We start from the raw sequence: 18,614 nt of genomic DNA, 5'->3' as shown, positions 1-18,614 counted from the left end.
AATGCGGAGTTGTTCTTTAAGTATGACTTTGGTCCTTGTTTTTCAGGGCTAGTAATAACCCTAGACTAGAAGAAGTGGTAGCTCTAAGGTGTTAAGTGATTCCTGGTTTTGGAGGTTGAGTGTTGAGTCATACGCTTACCACCCCACCACCCCACCTACCCTTTGAGAAGACAAGCCTCTCCTTTCTTCAGAAACAGAGCCCCAAATAAGGTTTTTCTCGTTGCGTTCTTTTGCTGCCTAGATGGATAATCTATTGTCATTACCCATGGAAATTCAGATTTTTGCCTTTACTCTTGTGTACACACTACACACAGGCTGTATTTTCCTTGTCCCGGTCTAAAATATTAAGAACATTTTTTCTTTTAAGAAAGGCCTTGGGGATGGGTATAGCTCGGTGGCAGAGTGCATGCTCGTGTTCACAAGGTTCTGGGTTCAATCCGCAGTGGCTTGTTACCCAGAGGGTAGGGGTTGCAGGGGAGAAAAAGGCCTGTTTCTCATTTAATCCAGTCCATTGAGGGCAGGGAACTCCTTTCATACTAATCTGCCCTCTAAAACTACCTTTGCCACTTTGGGTGCCAACATTATTATTTTTTTTTTTCTCTCTGGGGCCTCAGGTCACTTGAGCCCCAATTTAGAAGCATTCCCTGGACTTCACTTCAGGAATTGCCTTCCTTGCTTTTATGCTTTTTTGTTTAGAGGCGTCGCATTGTTTTCAGATTGCTCCTTTGATCATCCATGGCACTAAAGGTATTTGCATTGGAAATCATTAGTTACCTTCTCAGACCCTTTTTCTCTTTTCTTTTCTTCTTTTTTTTTTTTTTTTTTTTTTTTTTTTAGTAAAGACAGATACATACTACATAGAATGTAGGCTGTTTTAAAGGGCGAGAGAAAGGCCACAAGGAATGGGGATTGGTTTAAGTAGAAGTAGATACACACTCCACAGACAGAGTGCGGTCTGTCTCTGAAGACCTTTTTGTTTCTTAGTTCCATGTAATCATCACATGGTCCTTCAATGTGTTAATCTTGGAGTGGGAGAGTAAATGGAGAGTTTTGGTGTTTGTGAATTTCTAAGGGACGTAGAGTGTTTTGTATGCTTTGTGGAACCTCATCTGCCTTGGATACCTGGTGGTGCCCAGAACTCTGAAAAGTCAGGAGAGCACAACCTGATGTGAAATACTTTACCCTTTCCCATTTGTTTCTGTTATTCTTAAGGTGGTAAATTGTACATACTTCTCACAGGTCATTTATGGCACTGAAATATCAAGAGGCAAGATATGAAGTCCCTTTGCTGCTGAGTTGTCCAGAGTCAGCAGAGTTCTACACTCCATCCATATCCAGTCTATGGCTGTAGCAAGACAGCAGTGGAGATGCTATAAGGTTCAGTTTGGCCTGTTGTAGAGTCTTGACTGCTGCATGGCATTGTTATCTGAAAGTGGTTCCATATTCACATGTGTTTGGACTTCTCCATGTCCACCTGCACTGGTCTTTTCCATTTAGCACCCCAGTGAACATATTCAGAAAATAAAGTTGTACATAGAAGGCTTTTGTAACCTGAAGAAGAGTAAGGCATCTCACTTACCTTTGAAAGCCTAAGTCAATTTATATAACAAGACCCAGTGAGTAGTGAGAGTTGGCCAAATGGGAAGGCAAGAAAAACATGCTATGCTAAAATTGTAGGGATCCCAGAGCATCAGCCAACTAGTGTCCACTGAAGGTGCAGTAGTTCTCTTCCTCTTAGAGGAAGCCAGCAAAGTTTCTGGAAGAAGAGATCCACAGTCCTATCCTCAGATGTCCAAGATTAAGTTTAGGGGATGAGAGTTCCTTATGGAATTGGAAGGTTTTAAGGAGTAGGCATTAATCAGCAAAGAATGAAGTTGGGAGGGTAGGGGGTAGGGACCCCTGATGCTGCCATATGTATGTGATTAGGAGCACCACTCCATGCCTCTTCTTGCTGGTTGGAAGAAGCAAAATGTGCTTTTTCCAGAACCAAGTGGGAAGCTTTGGGGGGATCTCTCAGACCTTGCAATAGAATTCAAAAGTGTTTTTCCTGAGGCACCACCCCAAAACTACCTACCATACCTCCTGCAGGCCCTTTGATACGAAAGTGGTCTTTGGCAGAGATTTGTTTTCCTGTGAAGGATAGATAATAGTATGTTCCTTGGCACTGTGAAGATACAGCGTGGGACCAGATTTATGGACCCACTCTCTAGAGGCCCCTGCTTCGTGTGAAAGGGTCCCAAGAGTAGGGTAGGAAGTTCTTCTGTCTGGTCTTCTCTACAACCCACTGAAAGGGCAGGGAGCTAGGGACTGCACTGTTGGGTGGCAAAGTCAAAGGAGAACGGCTATAGCTGTACTGTTCCTAGGGTGCCTGTAAAACCCCATTCTGGTCCAGGACAGTTTTATTTGCTCCCTTGATGTTTGCATATTGGGTTCCATTGCATTCAAATTGCCAGTTTCATTCTGTGCAAATGATACATATTTTGTGTATTTTTTAAATTTCCATTTTAAACTAAAATGTTCTGATTTTGTGATTTTGTGTATTTTCATCTGGGACCCTCATTCCTACTATGTGTTTCGGGGACTGCACAGCAGAACTATTGTATTTGTTGGTTTTTTAACAGCATAAAGAAAAACTATTTATAATATGTGACCATTAAGCTATGACATTTTATTTTTCCAGTCATAACAGACTTCTTTGCCATGATACCCTTTTTAAATTCCTCTCCCATGTTGAAACATAATGAGGACTGAATTTTAACTGGGTCATCTTCTGGTGTTACTGGTCCATCTTTTGAAATAGTGTAAATAAGATTAAAAGAACCCTTCTAGGTCAGGCACTGAGCTTTGCTTCGCCATACGTCAACTTTTATCAAACGTGTAAAACCTAAAAATCTCAGTCAAACTGTTTCTTTCTGTATCTCTTGTGTATGTGTATATGTTCTAAGAGTCAAGTTGAGGTTTTTATGAACCCTTTCCACCTCACATGCTGCCTGGATGGTGTATTTATACACTGGTGGGAAATGCCAAGTCTTTAATCCTGCAAAATTCCAAACTTTCCCATGGAGACCTGTAAACCATCTTCTTTGCTGAGTTAAGGCTTATTTCTGCCCTCCCTGCTAAAGTTGTACTTGTGGTGACATAGTAGCTAACAGAGAAAGGGCAGCCCCATCTCCTTGACTATTGCCTGTGAAAAAGGGGACAAATACAGTATTACCCATTGGGTCTTAGATGTCTAATTATGATTTCCTGTCTCTTAAAATACTTCAGTTTTGTTTTAAACATGTCTGAGCTCCATAGAACTTTACAACTTGATAGCTTGCTAGTGTGTGTGACTGTGTGTGTGTGTCTGTGAAAGAGTGGTTAGTTTTCCATTTTCTTCTGGTGTTTTTATTGCTTACAAACGTACTGTTTATTCGAGGGGGGGTAGCAAGATCATTTTGACCCAGATAGTGAAGCAGGCAAAAGGAACTGAAATATGAACCTGAGGGCTACATAAATTGGAGTAATTTCGTCTGTCCTTTTGTCTGTCTGTACTTCCTTTCTCCTCTCAGCATTTTTCTCTTTTGGCCCAGATCCTGTGTCCTGAAAATTAGCATAGTCCCTTGCCGTGGCCTAAAGTGGGAACAGAGGAAGCAGATGTATTTCTAGAAGTGTCTCTGACTTCGGTAATAATGGTGGTCATGGGTATTGTGCAGTAAATTGAGTACACTTAAAAACTCTCCCGTATTTTTATCCTAGATCCGTACTGGATTAAGTCTGTTCTTTATTGTGAAACGTGTTAAACGCTTACACCACAGGATTATTCCTCAAAACCTACAGTAGAGAAGTGGAGTTACTCTTTATGGGAACTGAGAGTCTGGGGATGGGCCCTCAGGTCTGTTCTGCTAATCCAAGAAATACATGTCCAGATACCACAAGATTGTCTAAATGGACAGATGTTACTTCTGCTAAAAACTAAAGCTTCACGTGGAACTGTGAATTTATATGGATAGAAAGAATGATTGTATATTGTGTTCCTTATCCTTTTCCCCCTTTGTTCAGCTCTTCGGGAAACTGATCACTTTCATATGCTTTGGTGACCTCTTCATTGTGTATATTATTTTGATAGTTTCATTATTTGGTTTTTCTTTCTTTTCTTTCACTTATTGTTAACCCTCTTCACCTTCTGCTTTTTTTATTCTGAAAAAAAAATACAATAAATGAAGATTTTAAACACTTACCGAAACTAACAACAGAAAAAGAGGTAATCATTGGAATAGTCCCAGGGCTCAGTTCTGTTTTGTACATTCTATCAGCATTGTCTTCACAGTTTAGTTTTTCCATTCTGTAAAAGTAGGATTAATAATACTTACCTTGCAGAATTGTTTGCCATGTTACAGGTGTTAACGCCAGTGTTAAATTATTTTGGTACAAGTGCTAGACAGTGTAAACTATGTTATGATACTGCTTCTGAACCTTTTCCAGTCATGGTACATAGGAAACATGTATCTGTAGATAGTTTTTGTAGATCACAGTGTAGTAAACTGAACATGTTCCTTTGGCCAGAAGTTACTGTTCCAGAGGCTCAAGTTGTCCCAGGTCCTACCCATCCAGCTGCCTGAGGGAATCATATATAATTTACCTGTAACCCATTCACAACATACTGGTTCTGAAATTTTGAATAGGATATTGCATATGAATTGAGTCAGGAATCTTTGGTGGAGGCGGGGAAAATCTCAGTTCTGTTCTGCTCTGTACCGGCCTTAAATTAGGCGGGCTCTCAGCACTTGGTGACAAAGATGGCCACCTGATCTAGGCTTTCTCTATTCTCACAGTTGTAGTCCTACCAAGAATAAAAATTGCCTTTCAGCTATTAGAACCATCATAGTTCCTACCAGGGTTCCGATTAGCCCAGTGTGGGTCACGTGCATATTCCCAAACCCATCATCATGGCAAGATGGATGGAATCCTTTGGCCAGCACTTGGTGGCATGTCTACTGCTATGGGTAGGTAGGTTGTTTTTATGAAGGTATGGCATGATTGTCGATTTAAAGTATAGAAGGAAAGGAGATTAACCCCACTTGAAACAGTGGAATGGATTCTCTGTACGGAAAAAAAGATTCTGCTCTCCAAAGGAAGAAAGTGAAAGTGTCAGCTGTATTAAGTGCTTGATGCTTCTGAAAACATCATGGATTTCAATTTAGGAGTACATGGTATTAGAAGTGAGTTCTTGTTTTGGTAGAAATAGATGGTTCACTATTTTTAAAAATTTTACTTCCCAGTTTGGAACTTTAATGAGAAACACAGGATATAAGAAAATCAACTTGGTGAAACCACTCTTGGGGAAGATTTCCTAATTCGGCTAATGTAATTCATCTAGACCTGCGCTGTCCAGCTACATGGCCACTGACTGCATGGGACTGTTTAAACTTCTTCATATGCATCATCTACCATTCAAAGTACTCAGTGGCCACATGTGGCTAGTGGTTACTGTATTGGGTGTGATTACTGAAGAAATTCCGAAGGATGGGGAAGGGTGAAGGAAAGGAGTTACTCTTAACCTGATAGAAAGAGTGGGGTATTATTATGTATGTGATAAATGGATTTTTAATTAGATGAGAACGTTTTCTTTGAAAGTGCCTTTGTCATAATCTTGTATAATCACATAACAGAAACTCTTTGCCCTTTTTAGGAAAAGGTTTCATCAAATCAAACATCTAATTGCCTGGTTCCCTCCCTTTATTTTTTGCTTGGGGCCAGGAGCAAAAGGCTATTTTGCAACAACACAATCTATAACCTCGCACCAATGAGAAAAGGTAGAGAAATTTAATTTTTCCTCCCATGTTTCTCTTTACATCCATGCACATTGCTTGTAGTGGAAAAAAGCCTGGGAATTACTTTGAACATTTTTGAAACTTGTTGAGCTTATTGTTACTTTATCTAACAGAAACTTTATTCCCTGTGATTAAGGTGTCTAGTTTTTATCTGTGGATGAAAATTTCCCACAAGAAAAAAGATTTCTAAGCCCTGGGCGATCAGGGATGGCATCTAACTCGCTCACTGTTGTACATCCAACAGCTCACTTGGTGCCTCTGGCACATAGTAAGTGCTTAGTAAATATTTCTGAATCAAGATTTCTATTATTCAGAGACTAGTTCATCCATGTCAAGGCTGTTGCTTTTTCGCCATTCTCCTGCTTAAACTCTGTCTTGCTTCCCTTAGAAATGTGGAGAAGAAGTGCATTTCTATGTAATAGGTTTTTCAGATCTTCTAAGCAGCCATGATATGAATTAAAATATATGGAGTAACATCATTTTTACCCTCCCTCATGAAGAGAGAGACTTCAAGCTAAATAATTTTGCTTTTGCTTTTTCTTATTGCACTTAACTTACAATTTTTAAAATATGTGATTTGAAAAGCTTTCTGGCCTCTCCTTTTTGTAGATTGGAACATGTAGCCAGTTAAGACAGTGCCTTCTGCAGAGTTCATTTTTGGCTTTGTAACATGACCTTTATGCTAACCTGAGATTCCCTCTGCTTTGTCTCCCAGGTAGCAGCTTGTTCTAGCCTAGTCAGATTGAGTACTGAAAACAAGATTTTGATACTCTGTTCCCTTTCCCCTAAGGTCTCAAATATATTCTTAAGTTTAAAACCAAAATACTTTTGAGTCCTGTGAATATGAGTCTTCGTAGGTGACCCTTTCTTTTCCTGTTTTTAGGACTATCCTGTTAAGTGTAATCTCATTGCTTAATGAGCCCAACACCTTCTCCCCAGCCAATGTGGATGCTTCGGTTATGTTCAGGAAATGGAGGGACAGTAAAGGAAAAGACAAAGAATATGCTGAAATCATTAGGTAAGGTGCTGTGTTTTGTCTTCTGTTTGGTTACTTCAAATCTTCATACAGAACCAAAGTATTTCCTAGAACCAAGAGTTTAAATTGAACTCAAATGTCTACTCCGTGTCTCTCAGTTAGATTTATTTTTGGGGAAGAGATTTCTGCCTGAGCCTAATGTCCACCAGGATGGAGACATCCAAATGTTTATATAGGGCCTGGAGCTTAGAAGAAAAGTATGGGCTGAACCCTGATGATTTGAGAGCTGTCACCGTGAAGGGTCAGAACCGTGGGGAGGGGTGGAATGGTTCAGGGAGAGCGCTGTGAGAAGAGGTTCAAGCCTGTAGGCCTCGGCAGCGTCAGGAAGTAAGGGAGCAAGAGCAACTGAGAGAAGTCGGTCTAATTAGAAAGGAGGCAGGAGGAAGAATACTGCTTTGGTTTTCAAGTTCAGTTTCTCTAGTCCCTTGATAGGTCACATTTTCATACATGTATGAAGCCTTCATACATTCATACAGTCAGTGTTTGTTGCACAGCTGTATGTGCCAGGCTGTGTTCTAAGAACTGAGGAAATAGAATTAAGATAGACAAGGTCTCTGCTCACATTCAGGGGGGCAAGGAGGACAACGGAAAGGTGAACAAAAATGAGGAAAATCCTAAAAAGAAAAGAAATACTAGATAGTGAGTGGGTAGGTAGGATAATACGAAGGAATGAGAAGATGGCTGCTTTAAATTGGATTGTCAGAACAGAGGATATCACCTGTGAGGTGATGTTTCATTTTAGACCTGAGTGACAAGAATCAGCCAACCATATGTAGATCAGAAGAGTACAGAAAAATTAACTAGGTATGTTGATGGTACTGGAGAAAAACCCAGGGTGGCCTGAATGTTTTGGAATTGGAGAAAGTAATGGGGTGGTGAGAATGAAGTGGTAAGGAGGTAGATCATGCAAGACTTTGAAATCCAACATAAGATACTTGGGTTTTACTCTTTGTGCAAATAGGATTATTGAGTTGTTGGGGCTGCATCCTGTTTAGGATGAGATGGCTGGGCGAAAAAAATCGGGAGGTGGTTTCTGGCTAACCAGCATTTGAGACCCACCACTTTGAACACCCTTCACAAGGCGTTATTAAGTGTCCTTCAGAATGATACCTGAAGGGCTCGAACCTCTGGTGTAGTAGAGGGCCTGTCGGATGCCTTCAGGTAGGTAGGTAGGTACTAAAGTTCAGAAACCTGAGTCATAAGGAATCTTTAATTTCTTAGACCAATTATAAATTCATCTTTCGGAGATTTAGATAAACTATCCTCCCTTCAGGAAACAGGTTTCAGCCACTAAAGCCGAAGCAGAAAAGGACGGAGTGAAGGTCCCCACGACCCTGGCGGAATACTGCATCAAAACTAAAGTGCCTTCCAATGACAACAGCTCAGATTTGCTTTATGACGACTTGTACGACGACGACATTGATGATGAAGATGAGGAGGAGGAAGATGCCGACTGTTACGATGATGATGATTCTGGGAATGAGGAGTCGTGACGTGCTCCTTCAGTGCCCCTGCACTGCCCTGCCGTCTCAGGCCAAAGGGAGGGGAGCAAGTGGGGACCTAGCAGTGGCCCCTCAGCAAAAACCTATCACGGGGGTGGGGAAAACAAACACGGCTCCTGCTGACTCCCCTTATGGATCTCAGTTTGCTCCTTTTTGTGGACCTCTTAACGGAGAGAACGTAATCCTCCACAGAATGTCTGAATTCTTGCATTCTTTGCCCTTCCATCACTGTATTGATTTTTTCTTTCTTTCTTTCTTTCAACCTAAATTCTCACCTCACTCCGTCTCTACAAAGTGTTCACAGTGAAACACATTTGGTCTGTTTTTAGATTCTTGAAGAATTAGTCTTTCATCAAGACGTTTAATGTGTTTAAAGCTGGGAACCCATTGGGAGTTCACAAGTGCTGCATATGCTGGGTAGCAAAAGAAAAGAAAAAGCCCAAAACCCCCACAAAACAAAAACTTTTTTTAAAAAAAGCAAATTTGCCAAGGTTTAGCTGCTCATTTACATTAGTGTGTGTGCATTTGTTCGGCACCATGGTGGTGAGTTTTGTTTCTTTCTCTTCTTAAGGCTGGGGTACAGCGGGCATCAGGGACTTTGCTAAGGGTAAGCCTGATGAAGTGAAGGGCACAGCGCCCCCTTCAGCCTCCAGAAAATCATCCTAACAAGGAGGGAGGCCTCAGCTACTCTGAGAAGTCAGATTTTGTTTTTTGAAATCGATTGGGATCTAAAGCCTGAAATAAATATTCATACTTTACATAGAACTGAGCACTTGATTGCTATTTATTTTGAAAGCAGAGTTGTTTTTTTTTCCCCCAGGGAGTGGGGAGAGTGGGGATTAGTGTGTGTGTATGTGTGCGTGTGTGTGGAGTCTTAGTGATGGGAACAGAGAGTTAAAAATCACTATGCCAATTTTGGTTGATGCTGCTGGGGGAAAAAGTCAAAACTACTGGTGACCACTGTTCGTAGAGAAAACATCTGTTATATATTTAACATGGCCTTTCCCTGAGAGATACACTCTTACTGCGGATTTTTTTTTAAGTAGCCAGTTTTAATTACTCAGTATTAATACTAGGTGCATGTGTTAAGATTTTGGTTTTCATTGAGCTGCTTATACTGATAGTGGTAACTGTGGATACGTGAGACATGAGTGACCGGTTCCCGCTTTCCTCGTTGGATGTGACCTGGACTTTTCTCTCCTTTCAATGTATTTGGGCTGTGGATTGCCAGCAGAAGTTGTGCATGGAGCTTTCCCTGAGCTTCTTCTGATTCTTCTGGCAGAGCCGAGGGAGTTGGCTGCAGACAGTGTCTTGGCGACACTAGATCTTCCTGCTCTGCAGTTGCTGCAGCCTTGATTTCCCCGTCTCGATCATGTGTTACTTCAATCAATACCAAATTCCATCAAGCTTCACCAACCAGGGACTTCAGAACTTGGCGGTGATTTTTGTTTCTTACGGGAGTGGGCCAGTTCCTAGGAGGGCAGTTTTCTTTCAGTGGGGAATATTTTGGAGGGAAAATACAGCAAAGACTGGCTATAATCCTGTCAGATCCCTGCACACTAGTGTCAACTCCTTTTCTTCAGATCGTGTAGCTCAGAATGGAAGGGTTGATGAGGGGTAGGTGGGTCCTAGGACAGAGTAGGTGATGCTTGCTTGCATCCTTAGTTCCTCCTTCCTTTCTGATCTCAGGGTTTTCATTCAAACTCTCCAAACATTTGCTAATCCCCAGCAGCCATCTCTGGACTAGTCTGGTCTAGTACTAAGTGGGAATGTTCAACATGCCAAGGTTCATACAGGACACCATTGAGCCTGGTCCCAGAACCTGTCCAAACTCCATGGGTTACTTGCACCCCTGAATCAGGTGACTGAAGTCATAACTCAGAGAAAAGAGCAGCTGACAAACAGTGAGTACAAACTCTTGTAGAAGGATGTTGGAACTAGGTTTTTATGCCCCACACTTCCTAAGTGACACGTCAAATAACTTACAAATCTTCTGGAGCCCAGAGTCTCTCATAATACTCTGATTACCCCCACACACACCACTCCCATAGTCCTGTTTACAGCCAGTAGCTTGGTCTCACTCTCTTGGACCCCTTTTAAAACTAAGCCTTTTTCCTTACTGCTAAAGCATTTGTTTTCCAGGGCAGGCCAGACACCTTGGCATCGTGGGAGGTGCTTTGCTGCTCAGCCCTGTCGGCCTCTGTTACACGTTGACTCAGGGAGCCAGAGAGCCAGGTAGAGTTCGTACCTCTCAGCCCTTCGGGGTGTTACTGTTGAGGGCTGGGTTTGCCTCTGATAAGAGTACAATCAGTTCCAGAAAGACTGGGGTGTGTTGATTTGCTTAGCAGGTAGACATTCTGATAGCTCAGATTTGTAAAACCCAGATGCTGGTTCCAGAGCTCTGTCCTGAGAACACATCCTATGGCAAAAGAAAACTGGAGCATGTAACCTTTTTCTTTTGGAAGCGGAGCTCTCAGGCTCAGGCCCCAACCTCGTGAGTACAGTTGTGCTGATTACTTGGTGTAACATGAACTCAGACTCCTGCATTTTTAGGTTCCTTTTGATTCTAGTGGAGGTCTCTGGGTGCTCTCCAGGTCTGTGTATTTTGAGGCTGGGTGGAAAAAGTATAATATGATTCAGATTCAGTTGTTGCTTCTGTCTTCCCCACTTTTATTTCATATCATTCCGGAGTTCCTTTCTATTAGCCAAACTTTTTGTAGTCTTCTCTGCTTGTCCCTGGTGGTAATTTGCTTATTTGCTGTTTCCTTGTTTGGGACAAACATAGTAAGAGATTGAAGGGGAAAATGTGTAGTTCTCCACTGAAAATTAACTCTCCACCCCTCCCATACTGATTTTAAAAAAAGGTTTACATTTACAAAGATTCAGATGCAATTTTCAACTATTCTGAAACCAGCAGGACCCACCTGACTTTAATAGTTTTCTTAGATGAAATTGTAGGTGTTTTTCTTCAGTTTAACTTATGAGAAAAGATTATCTGATGCGTTTTGTGTTTGACTTCCCCTTTAGTGGTTTATTTTGTCTTTTTCTGCCCATCTGTCTACTAATAAAATGTGAAATAAAACATACCTGTACTGCTACTTCCCCATGGGATGACCCTCTTCTTTTGTGTGTTAAAATTAAAAGGTCTTAGTATTTCCTGTTCCCTTGCTTATTATGCCCAGGGCTCAGCTGAAAAATTTAAACAGAAACCAAATCTTGCTGACCTGCCTTTTATGACATTCTGCTCAGCTTACCTCCTAACAGAATAAACATCCCCAAATCCTTACTTGCCTTTAAGAAGGGTTATTAAAAACAAAGGCATTTGTTAATAACCTTAATTCTGAAATAGGGCACAATCTGCTAATACAAGTAGGTCGGTGAAGTGAAGGAGGGGGTGGGTGCTCTACTGCCCTCCTTAGGCAAGTTTTCTGTTATTATTGTCGCTTGTCATCTAACTTCCTGCTGCTAAAAAGCAGGGATCAGGTGTGAGACCATGTAATTTAATTTTCAGTTTCAGTTGTGTACACCCATCTTTTTTAAAAGTCTGGATCCCAAGCTGTGGCTTTATAGCAGCACATGACCATGGACCAAGGTTAAAAAAGAAAAGGCGAAGACTGTACCCCTAGGCTGGTTCTTGAAATGAGACGCTCTAATGCCTCAGACAACACCTGAGGCCAACACACAGGGAGAGTTCATGGCCCTGGTTGTTTCTGGTGGCCTGGATTCAAGAGGGAGGAGCCGGACTAGCACAGGGGGAGTCAGAATCCTGGCCCCTGGCCCCCGGTGAGTTAATTCCTTGGGACTTTCTGGAGCAGTTATTTAGCCCGGGACCCACTTACCAGCTTCACGCCGCCCTGACTCACTAGCCATCTGTTCCACCAGAGCCCATGGCTGTCAGTCAAGATTGCATCTGGTTGATGAAGAGCAAAGGACAGGTTTAGCTGCTCAAGCTTATTCTCTTTCTTACAAGCCTAAAACTGTTCTTAGTTCTTATCTTTGTTCCTTTGGAAAAGAGCATGCCCTGCCCTAACATTCCTGCTGACAGGCCCCCGTGAGAGACTGCTTTGTCCCCTAAGTCTGTTACAGAGTCACAAGAAAAGCAAAGGTAACTTTGATAAACACTGCCTGTGCCCTGTCAGGAGGAGTAGCTTTCTTTTTCAGCTGCATCACTTACCTTTTCCTTCCCTGGATGCTGTTTGGGCCCAGCAAAGCAAGAGATACCAACTGAAGTTCTCACAGCCTGTCATCAGAAGACGGACCACGTGAGCTCTACTTTAGCCCTGTGAAGACCAGGGTCCCAGGAACCAGAGGCAGGTGGCCTGTGCCCTGGGCCATCCCTCAGTCACACCACACAGAGACCGAGCATGCTCTCAGAATTTTATTAGGTGGAGTTGGGCAAAAGAGAAAACCTCTGAAAGTCGCCCACCTGGTTTAGGACGACCAAAATAGAGGAGCCTTTGCTTGGAGACATGCTCTCATTGAAATGAAAGCATATCTTCAGTTTTTTTTTTTAAATGGGAGCTGACTGGCTGAGTATCTCTGAGCGCAAATTCAGATTATTTTAAAAATGGTCAGCCAGAAGAAAGTAAGTCTCTGGGGACAAGACCAGACCAGAAGCAGAAGCCCCTGCTCTATTTGAAGACAAACAGGTGTCACTTTTATGGTGGGCGGGGGGTGATATCTCTGCTATTCCCAGAGCAAGATCTGGCAGAGGGGGAGCATGACAAAAGGACCAGTTTCTCAAAAAGAGATGGATAAAGTAATCACACGGGGAAGAAAACTCAAGTAGTGGTTTACAAGGGAGCGAGATAAGTCGTGATTCTTCATTGGTACCTGACCCCAGTACCCAGACTGCCTTAAACCAGCCCTCCCAGACGCTGCCCGCTGAGAGGACTGTGTAGAAGGCCTGGAGGCAGAAGGGAGGGAGGGGCTTACTCTGCTACAGCGAGAAGGGGTTTGAGTGGGGACAGCTGGCAGCTGGCTAAGAGTAGCAGCGGCACCCCCACTCCCCCAAGACTTCTATCACATTTACAAATACATACATAAATACACTACATACAACAGCGAGTCTGGGAGGCAGGCTCCCCACAGAGGCTCGGCTGACACAGTTACATGTCTCAGGAACTCTAGGAAAGGGCGCCGGGCTCCTAGAGAAATGGGCTCCGTGTGTTCTCTCCTGCCCAGAGTAAGCCCCACCCCAGCCCACCCCTCTTCGGGGCTCAGTTTGTCCAGTATGGAGAGTTGCCGTAGGCAGGTTTGGAGGCTTGCGGCTTGGGCTGCAGGGAGCTGGGCTGGCTGCGCTGACCGGAGCCACTCTGAGGAGGAGAGAAGGCTGTCAGGGCTGAAGCAGAGCCCCCAGCCCAGGGCAGGGTGGCTGCCTCCACCACTGCGCTCACCTGAGCGTCCTGCGGCAGGTGGTGGTGTAACAGCTGTGAGTGAGGCTGCTGGTGGGCAGGCAGGATGTGCAAGAACGGTGGGGGCGCATAACCAGGAGCTGCGCCAGGAGCCAGGGGCCCGGTGGAGCCCAAGGCCGAGGGCAAGCTGAACGGTGGAGGGGTCCCTGCATGAAATCCCTGCTTGTCAAAAGTCTGCAGGTCAGAGAGACAACAGTGAAGGCCCGCTTGGCAGCATCTCCCAACCAGCCTACCCACCAGCATCCGTCCTCCCTCACCTGGGTCTTGTTGTAGACAGAACCAGTCATATCAGGGAGACCACTGGTGCTTGAAGATGCGGACACTCCTAGGAGGAAAAGCAGTTGTTCCCACTGCAGCTGGTCCCAGCTCCAGCCTCCCCCACCTCCAGGGGCACTCTGGGGTAGCCTCGCCTGAGGAGTAGGCAGGGTAGGAGATGACTCCTCTGGGCCTCAGTCCTGGAAAGGAGGGGCAGACGCTACCTTTGCCAGGCCCAGAACCTGCAGACTTGTTTTGTGCCTGCGATGATCCACCGTAGCCACCCTTGGTGTAGTCTCCCGCTGCTGTCCCCTGGGTCAGGTCGTCATAACCTGGCAGGCAGGGGACAAGAGCATGTGTAAGCTAGGCAAGTCTGTTCCACTCGCACCTCTGTGCCCGGAGCACCCCTCACCTGCGCTGTAGCTGTGCTGGCCGTAACCACTGGCCTGCTGGAAGGGGGTGGTGGGGGTGTTAAGGCTCACACCATGCTGCTTGGCTGAGGCTGAAGGGACCTGGTGGGGGGCAAGCAGGAGAGGCATTAGTGGAGGAACAGAGCAGGGGGAGCAGGTCACGTACCCCCAGCTTAGCCTTAGGCAGCAGGTGACACACCCACTAGGGACCTGTCTTCATTAGCGCAACAACACACACTAGAATCTAAAAGAGGGGAAGGTAACTTCACTCCCAGCCTGACTCATTCCTCGAGGCCAGGAGAGAGACTGAGTGGGGACCTGTCCTTCCCTCCCTGCTTCTGCTCGCTGGAGCTGGAGTAACATCCCCCTCGTTACTCACAAACATGGTGGGCCCGTACTGGAAGGCACTGGGCATGCCTGTGTAGTAGGGGAGGCCAGTGTAGCTGTAGCCAGGTGGCAGCGCAGGATTCAGAAAGGGCTGCTGGGCTGTGTGGTGGGCCTGCGACTGGCTCTGCTGTGGCTGAGCCAGTGTGGTGGGGGGCGCAGGGGAGGCAGAGTCACCTCGGCCAAACTTCGTGACATCACCTAGGAGAAGAGGAGCACTGAATCCAATCACTGCCCCATATCCAACCAGAAAAAAGCCAGACTGGCCCCTGCAAACAGGAACAGGTCTGGGGGCCAGCTCAACAACAGGAAGCTGGCAGGTTTTGGCAGCCTGTCTGCTTCTGTTGCCAGACTCGGGATGAACTACAGGCCAACTGGATGCCCCGCTTTCCTAACCCCCTGAACAAGACTAACCTGAATATGGGTTATTAGTGAGGCTCCCATCTCGACTGGCAAGGGCTGTGGGTGTAGCAAAAGGAATCCCATAGTAATCCTAGGAGAGACGAGAGACGCCCAGTCAGCAGAACGGCCTTGCCCCACCCCTCCCCTGCAGGGAGCCCAGGCGCTCTGCTCCGGCTGCGGGGATATCACACGTGCACCTCCAGAGGGCAGCACTCGGAGAACTCAAAACAAGTGGTGCCCTTCAGAGCTGAGCCATGTGGCAGCCACACGAACGCAGACAAAACTAACCAGCCCCTCAGCCTTCCCCAGGCAGAGCCATTGGAGGCCCAATCAAACACGTCCATTTCACACCGCAGAAGGATGCTGGTGAATGCCACCGGCCAAACCAACTCTACTGGCTTCTCCAGGGAGAAGGATTCTCAAGGGCAGCTAGGAAAGTTGACTAGACAAGTAGAAACCTATGAAAGGGCAGGAGGAGCCTAAATGGTTTAACAGGAGTAAGGGCAGCGATACCAGGTAGGTACAGGTGCAGGAAGCACTCGGGTCAGGGCAGGAACTAGCCTCTCGCCACCCACTCTGCCCTGGCAACACTGACACAGGAGCCACAGGAAGTGTGGATGCCAAAGGGCAAAACTGCGGAGAAGGGGAGGCCTGCCCTGATCCTCCCTCAGCACTCAGGGCTTTGCCAGTCCTGGACATACTACACCCTGGGGCCCTGAGCCCTCCTGCTTTCCTCGTGGTTAACAGTGTCTAGGAATGGCATGTATACCTTCCTTTGGCCTCATCTCCAGCTAATCGCCAAGAAAGCCATAACATCCTCAACCAAGAACCCCAAGAGGCAGGGCTAGGAAAGCACAATTATTAGGAACACAACTGGAGACAGGCCTGGAGGAAGCCCAGGAGGGGGAGCTCTTTCACAGAAGAAAATCCAAAGGCCGAAATGACCAAAGGGGACAATGAAAGAAATCTACCTCAAAGGGCAGGCAGGCTCAGAGGTGATTTCTTCTAAGGCACAAAGTGATAAAGGGAATACGAAGCAGGATGATTCGCAGGACTGGGATCTCACTGAGCCCCTCCTAGAGGCCTGAGCAGCACCCACATGCAGACTCATTCAGGACCGTCTCCTGCATCCCATCTCTGAGCTCCTGCACCCGGTGGCTGGGAGGTCTCATGAGTGTCGGGGGACCAGGGCCACTTCTAGTTTCCCTGCAAAGCCCTAAGGCTAAGGCATCCCCAGAGACCCTGAATTCTGGTGACCACCCTAGAAATCTGCCATCACGTCCTCAATATCCTTGCTAGAGCCCCCCAGAGACGTGGGCAGCAGCTGGAGCATCCTGCAGGCCCCTGAGCAGCAGTGTGATTGGCTGCTGGTTCGCACACTGTGCGGAGAGCTGCCCAGGTACCAGCCTCTGGAAATATTCCAGGAGGTGGGAAAGCATCTTCCTGAGAGACACGAGCTTCAACCACTGAGCCTAGGAGGTGAAGGTGGTGTCTGCGGCTCCCTGAACCCTCTTGTGGCCCACCCAGGAGGGGCAACACCAAGGAGAGGAGTCTGAAGACAGACACCTCACAGGGGAGAAAGCTTTGGGGAAGAGAAAAGACCATAGCCAGTGGAGCAGACATCCAGTCCCTGACAATGTGACAGATGCCCTGGTCTGCTCAAAATTACTGGGAGCCTGGGAAACGCTGGACAAGAAGGGAGCGGCAGTCAGGAGCCTCCTTCTGCACCTGTCCTGCACCGTGAGCCTGTCCACGCGGCCAGCCCAGGGAAGGCTTCGTCCGGGAAGCAAGGGCCTAAATAAAGAGGCAACCCCGGCCTCTGAGTTAGGCTGCAGCAACCAGAGAGTTCTTGGGGAAGAAGACGTTATAAAAAGTTCCTGGGGCAGCAAACAACCCCACATCTTGTGTTACATGGTTTTTTCTTTTTTAAAAACAAAGTTGGGGGTGAGGGAAGAGAAGGACCCGCACTGAGTAGGGGCGCTGCCTACTGGGGGCCCAGGTCACAGTGGTCTTCACGTCCCCTAGGCAGGGGCACAGGACACGCGCATCCCCAGGCTACAGTCGCACCAGGCACAACCACCAAATGGAAGCGGTGCTGAGGGAAGTCCTCAGGCTGAGTGTCCTGAGGCCAGGCAGGGCGGTGGTCCAGGCCATGGGAGTGGGACTCGGGAAGGTGCCCGAACCTCCCCCCCTCAAACCCCACTCACCACTGGCAGCCGTGACTGCAGCATCTGGAGCTCATCGTAGCCATAGATCTGCACGAGGACCAAACGACTGTTAGGGACCATACACCATCCCCCAGGAAGTCCAAGCCCACGTGGGGGCCTAAAACCAGGCTGGGGGCAGAGGATACATTCAGGCAGGGGCCCTAGTCAGGCTGCTGTGGGAAGACACCCCGCCCTGACGGAGTCTGGACAGAGAAACGCCAGGGCTCCGGGTGGCAGCGGGCTTGCGGAAGGGACTGCCGCAACCCCAGGCCCACCAGGTCCTGCCAGGCGCCCGCCCGAGCCCAGGAGCCCCGCACATGCTCACCGGGTAGGCGGGAAGCAGTCCTCCGGGGCCCACGAGGTACTGGTTGTGCAGCAGGGGAGGCACCCCCTGCGGCAGGTTAGGGGGTGCTTTGCCTGTAAAGATAAAAATCAAACGGAGTGAAGTGAGCACAAGAGTGAGGTCCCTCAGCTACTGTGGGGACAGACGGGGGTGTTGAGCTCACTGTCACGGTGCTGCCCCAGAAGCAGCCACGGTCTGGAGGGGCAGAAGCAGCTGAGAGAGGCCATGCTGGGGATGGGGAGACCAAAAGCACATGCCACCACATTCAGGCCGTGTCGTCAAAGGGTTCCATGCCCCTGTGACATGAAACACCAGCCCCGCCCACTCCTGAAGGTCACACTGCACCAAGCAAACCTGAACAGTGGGAACAATGTGCCCCTCAGAACAAGGCGGGCAGGCTGGTGCCCGAAGAGGGACGGGCTGCGTCAAAGGCAGGTCAGCAGTTTTACCAAAGCACAGTCAGCTTGGCGCACACAGACTGCCCAGGTCTGGCTAACAGGCAGTCACACCAGTGACCAGAAGGAGCCCATGGTGGCTGCTCCGTCATCTCAGCTCCAGGGATGAGCCAGGACACAAGAGTGGGGAGCTACAAGCACCAAGGCTGCCAGGAGTCCTGCCCGAGGGGAGCAGCCCCCTCAGAAACTGACTTCAGAATCACCCCGACTGGCTCCACCCACCCCCACGTCAGCACTGGAAGGACCGGGCCTCAAGAGGCCAGTGGAACAAAGAGGACAAGCGAGCAATGGCAGAGCCGGAGGGAGACTGATCTTCCGATGCCCATGGACCCACCTCGCCCTCCTCCCTGGGGGGCCGAGCTGCACCTTCAAGGGGCTGGGGAAGCAGGAAAG

At 47.1% G+C, this 18,614-nt stretch overlaps 2 protein-coding genes across 2 annotated transcripts in view; one reads left to right on the top strand and one right to left on the bottom strand.

Annotated features, from left to right (window-relative positions):
• Window positions 1-11,449, top strand: part of UBE2R2 (ubiquitin conjugating enzyme E2 R2) — a 92,395-nt gene extending 80,946 nt beyond the window's left edge. Inside the window, exons 4-5 of the mRNA XM_032477562.1 lie at window positions 6,697-6,831; window positions 8,123-11,449. Coding sequence (XP_032333453.1) covers window positions 6,697-6,831; window positions 8,123-8,342 — 355 coding nt within the window. The 3' untranslated portion in view covers window positions 8,343-11,449. The remainder of the gene's footprint in view (window positions 1-6,696; window positions 6,832-8,122) is intronic.
• A 1,258-nt stretch (window positions 11,450-12,707) lies between these two features.
• UBAP2 (ubiquitin associated protein 2) overlaps window positions 12,708-18,614 on the bottom strand; it is a 95,496-nt gene continuing 89,589 nt past the window's right edge. Inside the window, exons 20-28 of the mRNA XM_032477561.1 lie at window positions 17,749-17,840; window positions 17,424-17,471; window positions 15,229-15,307; window positions 14,810-15,015; window positions 14,433-14,532; window positions 14,245-14,352; window positions 14,023-14,090; window positions 13,748-13,939; window positions 12,708-13,666 (exon numbers count right to left, since the gene is read on the bottom strand). Coding sequence (XP_032333452.1) covers window positions 13,571-13,666; window positions 13,748-13,939; window positions 14,023-14,090; window positions 14,245-14,352; window positions 14,433-14,532; window positions 14,810-15,015; window positions 15,229-15,307; window positions 17,424-17,471; window positions 17,749-17,840 — 989 coding nt within the window. The 3' untranslated portion in view covers window positions 12,708-13,570. The remainder of the gene's footprint in view (window positions 13,667-13,747; window positions 13,940-14,022; window positions 14,091-14,244; window positions 14,353-14,432; window positions 14,533-14,809; window positions 15,016-15,228; window positions 15,308-17,423; window positions 17,472-17,748; window positions 17,841-18,614) is intronic.

The sequence above is a fragment of the Camelus ferus genome, chromosome 4, assembly GCF_009834535.1.
Source record: "Camelus ferus isolate YT-003-E chromosome 4, BCGSAC_Cfer_1.0, whole genome shotgun sequence".
NCBI lineage: Eukaryota > Metazoa > Chordata > Mammalia > Artiodactyla > Camelidae > Camelus > Camelus ferus.
This window is presented reverse-complemented; position numbering and strand designations above follow the sequence as displayed.